The sequence below is a fragment of the Nothoprocta perdicaria genome, unplaced genomic scaffold (assembly GCF_003342845.1).
Source record: "Nothoprocta perdicaria isolate Ctin4 unplaced genomic scaffold, notPer1 scaffold_185, whole genome shotgun sequence".
In the NCBI taxonomy this organism is placed as follows: Eukaryota; Metazoa; Chordata; class Aves; order Tinamiformes; family Tinamidae; genus Nothoprocta; species Nothoprocta perdicaria.
Window position 1 is genome coordinate 1,035,358 of NW_020455038.1, and position 8,046 is coordinate 1,043,403.

Sequence of the window (8,046 nt, forward strand, 5' to 3'; positions counted from 1 at the left end):
ATGGCCCGGCCACCCGCCCCGCCGCCCCCCGCGCCCCACAGGGACAAGTGGAGCAGGAAGGTGGATTTCCTCCTGTCCGTCGTGGGCTTCGCTGTGGACCTGGGCAACGTCTGGCGCTTCCCCTACATCTGCTACCAAAACGGAGGCGGTAAGGGCGGCACGGGCGCTGTCTCAGCCTTCTTTTCCAGCAAGAATGTTTGATTTTCATCCCCTAGACCCCCAAACTTGCTTTTCTCCCCTTGGCGGTATCCGGCCAGGACAGCTCCAGGGAGCGCCCAGCTTGGGCTCCCCTCCTGCATGACTCTTTTCTGTGTCTTTTCCATCAAAACCCTCCTCACCCACTGCTCTGCTGTGTGATGAGAGGTGTGAGCTGCAGGATGCCCCACACTGACAGCAGTGCTGGGATTAAACCGAGAAAACTAAGGCGATTCAGACTGAGCATAGGGCTGACACTGCGCGGGGCAGGAGGCTCATGTGCTCCAAACCTGGGCTGGGGGGCAGCGCCTGGAAAACCTGCAGTATGCACAGCTGAATGCACCCGTTGTAATGGTTGAGAGCAGAGCCCCCTTCCCGCGGAGCGGCTGGAACAGGAGGAGAACTCGGCAGCTTGCACAAACCCAGGGGATGCGATGGCCAAAGCCAGAGGCGCGCGGGGAACGTCCCCGTAGTGACCGGGGAGAGTGGGAGGAAATAGTCAGCGCTGTGCGCCCAGCTCGGGAGGCTGCGGGAGCCCGGAGCAGCCGGAGCTCCGCGGAGGCACCGGGCACAGGCAAGGGCAGGCAAGGGGAGGCAAGGGAGGCAAGGGTCCTCGGAGGCTGCTAACAGGAGCCCCTGGGGGCACAGGCGGCTGGGGGAGTCTGAGCTCCTGCAGCCCGAGAGGAGCCCAGTGCCCCCGGCAGGCCCCACTGCTGCCCGCGCTGCTCGGGCAGGCGAGCGCGGTAAGTGCCCGTGTCCCTCCCGCAGGAGCCTTCCTCATCCCCTACACGCTCATGGCCGTCTTCGGCGGCGTGCCGCTCTTCTACATGGAGCTGGCGCTGGGGCAGTTCCACGGCACTGGCGCCATCCCCATCTGGAGGCGGATCTGCCCCATCTTCAAGGGTGAGAGCCGCGGTGTGCGGGCAGGTGGGTGGGCGCAGGGGGGCACCACGACCGCACCAACTGCCCTCCTCACCAGGCATCGGCTTCGCCATCTGCATCATCGCCCTCTACGTCTCCTTCTACTACAACACCATCATCGCCTGGGCGCTCTACTACCTGTACGCGTCCCTCTCGGGGCCGCTGCCCTGGACGAGCTGTGGCAACCCCTGGAACACACCCCACTGCACCAACTACTTCGGGGGCAGCAACGTCACCTGGACCAACTCCTCCCGGTCACCTGCCGAGGAGTTTTACACGTAAGTGCCCGTGGGATGATGCCACCGAGCTGGTGGAGGCTGACGCACTGCAGCCTCCGTCTGCCCAGGAAGCTCCTGGGGATCTTCGTGGTCCCCTGGGCAGTGCTGCAGGAGATGGGCACTGTGCCACCCTGAGTCCCCTCCCGGGCACGAGGCTCTCGGCTGCAGGAGGAAGGTCCTGGAGATCCAGAAGTCGGGCGGTCTGTACGACGTGGGGGGGATCCGCTGGCAGCTGCTCCTCTGCCTCTTCCTCATCTTCACCATCGTCTACTTCAGCCTGTGGAAAGGAGTGAAAACTTCAGGGAAGGTGAGGGGACAGGGAGGGACAAGGTGAGGGGAAGGTGAGGGGACAGGGAGGGAGAACCGCGCACCACGGCCACACGCCGGCTGGCGCTGACGCCCGGCCACACTGCAGGTGGTTTGGGTGACGGCCACGCTGCCCTACATTGTCCTCCTGGTCCTGCTGGTCCGCGGGGCCACCCTGCCCGGCGCCTGGAAGGGGGTCGTCTTCTACCTGCGCCCAGACTGGGGCAAGCTCCTGAGCACGGCGGTGAGTCTGGCGCCCGCGGCGCCAAGTGCAGCTGCCCCGCGGTGGGGCCCGCTCCGCAATAGGCTTGGCTGGATAATTAGCAGTGTGCGCCGGGAAATCCTCGTTAAGGGAACGGAGGGCACAGCGGCCAAGCTGCCCGGGGCAGCGGGTCTGGTTTGGGACAGAGGGGCCGGCTCCGCCGCGACGCCCCGTCCTGCCCTCGCTCCTGCCAGGTGTGGGTGGACGCCGCCGCTCAGATCTTCTTCTCCTTGGGCCCCGGCTTCGGTGTCCTCCTCGCTCTGGCCAGTTACAACCACTTCCACAACAACTGCTACCGGTGAGCTGAGGACACGGCTGGGGGGCCCCGGGCGCAGGGACGGCGTGGGGACGGCATGGGGACATCGTGGGGACGGAGCCGCGCTCCTGGGAAGGTCCCCACAGCGACACCCCATCCGCTGCACAGGGACGCGCTGGTCACCAGCACCGTGAACTGCCTCACCAGCTTCCTCTCGGGCTTCGTCATCTTCACCGTGCTCGGCTACATGGCCGAGATGAGGGACGTGGAGGTGGAGGACGTGGCCAGGGACAAAGGTGGGTCTTGCTGTGGCGCCCCAGTCCCATGGTGGCAGTGTGGCCACCCGCGCCACCAAAGGGACCCTGTCCCACCCCCTGCTAGGGCCAAGCCTGCTCTTCATCACCTACCCGGAGGCAATAGCCAACATGGTGGGATCCACCTTCTTCGCCATCCTCTTCTTCCTCATGGTGATCACCCTGGGGCTGGACAGCACGGTGGGTGCCCGCTGGGGACCGCGGGGCGCTGAGATGGGCAGCGGGGCCGGCGCCTGCTCACGCGGTCGCTCCCGCCCCGCAGTTCGGGGGGCTCGAGGCCGTGATCACGGCCGTGCTGGACGAGTACCCGCGGGCGCTGGCACCGCGCCGGGAGCTCCTGGTGCTCGGCCTCATCACCCTCTGCTTCCTGGGCTCCCTGAGCACCCTCACCTACGTGAGTAGGGCCCGGGCCGGGCGCCGGCAGGGCCGGAGCGGCACCGCGCGAGCTCCAGTGCTGGCATGGCTGCAGGGCGGCGCCTACGTGGTGAAGCTGCTGGAGGAGTTCGGAGCCGGCTGCTCCATCCTGGCTGTGGTGTTGCTGGAAGCCGTAGCCGTGTCCTGGTTTTACGGTGAGCGACTGCGAGGCCGCGCGCGGTGCCGCGCCGATGTGCCACCAGCGCCACCACGGCCCGTGTGCCAGCAGGGATCCAGCGGTTCTCCAGCGATGTACAGGCCATGCTGGGCTTCGCCCCCGGCATCTTCTGGAAGATCTGCTGGGTCGCCATCAGCCCGGCCTTTCTAGCCGTGAGTATCCTTATCCTGAGAGACACAGCTCACCAACCGCCCCTGGAGCTGGGGGCTGCTTTTCTGCGGCACAGAACGGCCGGGGAGCTCCTCTGTTGAGCAGGAAACGTGCTGGGCTTCTTGCAGCCATGCACTCGTGCTGTATACCCTTACATGTGTGCTGCACTCCCGTGCTCGGTGCCCGGCCGCCGTGCCTTCGTGCCCGACACGGCCCGCATGCCCGCTCCCCGCAGTTCATCATCGCCAGCTCCCTGCTGGAGCAGCCGCCCCTGGCGCTCTTCGACTACCGCTACCCGGCGTGGAGCGCCCGGCTGGGCTCCCTCATCGGGGCCTCGTCCTTCGCCTGCATCCCCGTCTACATGGTGTACAAGCTGCTCTGGACGCCCGGCTCCCTCAAGCAGGTGCGCGGGGGCTGCGGGTCCGGCCCCGGCCCAGACTGCGCTCCGCGGCCCGGCAGGAGGCGGCGGCAGCTCCGCGCGCCCGGCCGTAACGGCGGCCTCTGCTCCGCATCCGCAGCGCGTGGCCGCGTGCCTGCGGCCTGAGCGAGCGGCCCGCGAGCCGCCCGCGGACGCCGTGCGCCTCGCGCCGCTGCCCTAGCGCCGCGGCCCGCGGGAGCCGCCCGAGCACCCAGCACGGAGCACCCAGCACCAAGCGAGAGGCTGGAGCCGCTGCCCAGCGCTGCAGGACTCCGTGCTGCAGGACCCCGTGCTGCAGGACCCCGTGCTGCAGGACCCCCTGCACTGCGGGACCCCCTGTACTGCGGGACCCCCTGCACTGCGGGACACCCTGCACTGCGGGACACCCTGCGCTGCGGGACACCCTGCGCTGCGGGACACCCCACCCTGGGAACACCCCGCGCTCCCGGACCCTGCGCTGCGGGACCCCGCGCGGAGCCGGCCGGCGCCCCTGGCCCCGAGGCGGGAAGCGCAGCCCGAATCCCGAGGCAGCAGCGGGGAGAGGAGCGGGGCCACGCCGAGCTCAGCCCCGTCCCGTTCTGTCCCAGCTGCGCCGCTGCGGCCCCGTCGCCGTCCCGCGCTGCCTCCGCCCGTGTCCCGCTGCATTCCCAGCCAAGCACCGCAGCCAGGCGCATCCCGGGCGCCCGAACCGGCAGGGAGCAGCGGGAAGCGGCCCGGGACAGGGCAGGGAAGAAGGGCAGGGAGAGCAGGGATGGGGGGGAAGGAGAGGGGAGGAGTGGAAGGAGGGTGGGAATAGGGGAAAGGAGAGGGAATGCGGAAGGGAAGAACAAGGAACTGGGAAATGCAGAGGGGAGGGAAAGGGAAATCGGGAAGGAAGGGTAGGAAACACAAGGGCAGGGATCTGGGAGAGAGGAGGGAAACAGGGAAGGGAGGAAAAGGAGTAAGAGAGAGGGGAGGGAAACAGGGAAAGGGTGGAGGGAAGGAATAGGCAAGGGGAGAAGGGAAAGGAGGGAAACAGGGAAGGAAGGAAAAGGAAGGAGGCTCTGAGAGCAGGGAGAGAGGATGAGGATGGAAAAGGGGTGTGAGAAAGGGTGGAAGCAGGAAGGGGAGAGGAAAGAGGGAGGGGAGGGAGGACGGGGGAGTGGGAGCAGGAGGAGCGGGAGGAGGAGCAGGAGCGGGAGGAGGAAGAGGAGCGGGAGGAAGGGGCGGTGCGCGGCGGGGATGGCGGCGCTGCGGGGCTGGGCGCTGGCGGCCGCGCTGGGCCCGGGCCGCCCCTACGCGGTCCTGCAGCGGCAGAACCTGGGTAAGCGGCGCGGGGCGCGGGGCGCGGGGCGCGGGGCGCGGCGCCGCTCACGGGCCCTCCCCGCAGTGCTGCTGGGCAGCGTCCTCAGCGCCCTGCTGCTCGCCATGCTGCTCATGGCCCTGTGCGTCTACAAGCCCCTGCGGCGGCGGTAGCTGCGCCCCGCGCGCGGCGGCACCCGGCACCGCGGCGGCACCGCGGCCACGGCGGCACCACGGCCACGGCGGCGGCACCCAGCACCGCGGCGGCACCACGGCCACGGCGGCAGGACCGCGACGACGATGGCAGGATGGCCATGACGATGGTGACGGCGTGCCGCCAGCAGCCCGGCGCCGAGGCCGGCGCCAGCATCCGTGTCGTCGCACCCGCGTCCCGCCGGGTTGGCATCGGCTGCCGCGGGGCCGGGCTCTGCGCCCCGGGAACTCGGCTCCCGGCTCGGCCGCGTTCCCGGCGGGAGCAGAGCCCGGCCCTGCCGCGCGGTGCCCCCGCGCCGGGATGCGGGTGCCCACGGGAGCGGCTGCCGTAACGCCCGGCTGGAGATCCCCCCGCATCCCGCTCCGAGCAGGTCTGGCCGCGTTCGACACCTCCCTGCGGGCCTGGGCTCCGGAGCGGGACACTGAGATCCAGGGAGCAGGAGCCTCCAGAGGGTCGGACAAGGCACTCCCGCCGGAGAGGCTGCTTTGGCCGAGCCCCGGGACCGTCGGTCTCGGCTCTCTGCAGGCGTTTAAGCTGAATCCAGGCCGTGCCGGGGCTATGAGTGTTTACACTGAGACCACACTTGCATATGGATGCTGCTATTTTTGTTTTATTTTTGTTTGCACTGCTACAATTAATAACTGGATTTTCCTTCTATGTGTTACTTTGATATTTAACATAGGGTGTTTTGGGGAGATAGTTATTTATTTTAGTGTTTTGAAGCTTTACTTCCAGAACCGTTAAGTCGTTACATTCTCTAAAACCTTATTGTTGCATCTTACACGTTTTCTGATTCAGTTTAAAGGATACTGACCTAGTGCTTTCATTTCCTGCTGTTATTTTAGTAAAATGAATTAGCTTTTTTTTTTGGGCTGGTTCCAAGTCCCATATCACTGACCTCATCCTTAATCCCATGCAAAATTCCCGCTCTGCCATGCGCTGGGCGGGAGGGGGAGCCGCTGTTAGGGCTGGAGGCCGCAGCTCCTGGCCGTCCCGCTCCTGCCTCCGTCCTCGCTCCCTCCTGGCTCTCTCTGTACAAATAAAAAGCTCCTGCCGCCATCCCGCCTCCCTGCTTCGTTTCTGGGCAGCCTGCTCCATCCTGAACGGGAAGCAGCCGCTTCCCAGCCTGGGATGGAGCTGTGGGATCCAAGGAAGGGTTGAGAAGGGCTGGGTAAGGGAACAGCGGGAGCAGGGGGGTCACAGAACCAGCTCCCGGGGATCCTTTGGGACACGGGGTTACCAAGGGGGCTCTGTGTTATGCCATGGATGTATATATAACCCTGTGCAGGTTATACAGAGGTTAACGTACATTATTCAGCTCGGAGCAGCGGCAGAGCCCAAAGAGCAGCAGAAGGGATGGATGGATGGAATAAGGGCAGTTTGTCCTGCCCGGCGAGACACACGCGTGCCGCCTTTGCAGGAGAGCTGAACAGAGCCGAGCCTTTCGGCACCGATTCCAACCACCGTCCCGAAGAAGCCTTTGGAAGAAGCCTTCCAACCACCGTCCCGAAGAAGGGCAGTGTAATAACACTGCTAAAATAACGCAGAAATGGAGGACAGACCGAGCACTTAGCCAGGCGCTGTCTTAAACGGGCCCCTGCGGGGCCGGCCGGAACGGGCTCAGGGGAAGCGGCTCCTGCAAGCGGCGACTGCCGGCGCAGGCGAAGCACCATTAACTCCGTCGCGTTTACGGACACGAGAGGTTTCGATTAGCAAGTCAGCCAAAAGCAGCACGCTAATAACGTCCAACTTCGACACAGCAGGAACTAATTTTGTTCACGGCTTAGCTACTTGATGTCACAGTTAAAGCACAAAGCAGGGCATAATTATTTACCCCTTCAGGGAAGGGAGAGCAGAGGGAAGCAGCACGGACCTTCTAAACATAAGAAATCCCTGATTCCCTCCACACACGCAACGCTCTCTAGCAATAAGCAACGTCACACAGATGCTTTTATAAAGGCAACAGCACTCTTTATTTCCGCTGAAGGAAAAAGCAACCCTCCCCACGTGCCAGCGTGTGCAGAGCTCAGGGCACGGCCAGCTCCCCTGCACGCAGCTGGGAAAGCCGCAGGAATTCTCCTGGCAGCGAGCGACCCCGAGCCCTGCGCGAGGCCGTGGCGTTGAGCACCCCCGCAGGGACCACGCCAGCTCTTTAGGGACGCTGGCCACAGCATCCCGGACGAAGATGGGGCACAGGTACCTGTTCTAGCGCATACCGAAGGAATTTTAGTTGTTTTATGGAAAACAATGGTTTAAAACTGTGTTCCAGGTTACCGACCATCTCGCTGGTTACGATCAAGTCTATTTTAGAGTGGTTTTACACTGGTTAACAGTTGGTCGCGGAGGAACGGCCCTGTTCTGCCCACGTAACAAGTGCAGGGTTAGAGAGCAGTATCAGACCACATGTACCATAGGTTCTTTACACTCCTGCCAGCCAGGATTAAAAAATATTGCTCACGTTTGACCGCAGTAAGGCTTTCCTGTGGATGGATGTTGTGTACTTGCGGAGTGCACTGCAGAGTCACAGCATAAATACTGTAAACACCGACAGAAGTGCAGACAAAACAGTTACAAATATATAGTCTGACTAAAGACCTGAGGAAAGCTGGTTAAAATATACTTCTGAATTGTTACAATACCCTTTTTTTTAATGAGTGTACTTGTATTGGCTTAAAATCAATAAAAAGATTCAGATAAAAAAATATATGTATTCACATGAAGGATGAACATTTGAATTTTAAAAAGCAATACACACATTTCCCTTTCAGATGACAATTATTAAAACTTATTTTCCGATAAGTGTACATTAAAATTCCACCTGATTTTTTGAGTTTAGCACCCACACGCACGCATGCACAT

The 8,046-nt window shown here is 63.4% G+C and overlaps 1 protein-coding gene across 1 annotated transcript; it reads left to right on the forward strand.

The window, feature by feature from the left end:
* Positions 1 to 3,873, forward strand: LOC112945181 (sodium-dependent serotonin transporter-like). The gene is made up of 13 exons (XM_026036707.1): positions 1 to 148; positions 964 to 1,098; positions 1,175 to 1,394; positions 1,563 to 1,701; positions 1,810 to 1,944; positions 2,157 to 2,260; positions 2,387 to 2,514; positions 2,600 to 2,712; positions 2,795 to 2,926; positions 3,002 to 3,101; positions 3,176 to 3,276; positions 3,510 to 3,677; positions 3,793 to 3,873. Exons 1-13 carry the CDS (start codon positions 1 to 3, stop codon positions 3,871 to 3,873), a joined length of 1,704 nt encoding a protein of 567 aa, XP_025892492.1.
* The last annotated feature ends 4,173 nt before the right edge of the window (positions 3,874 to 8,046 follow it).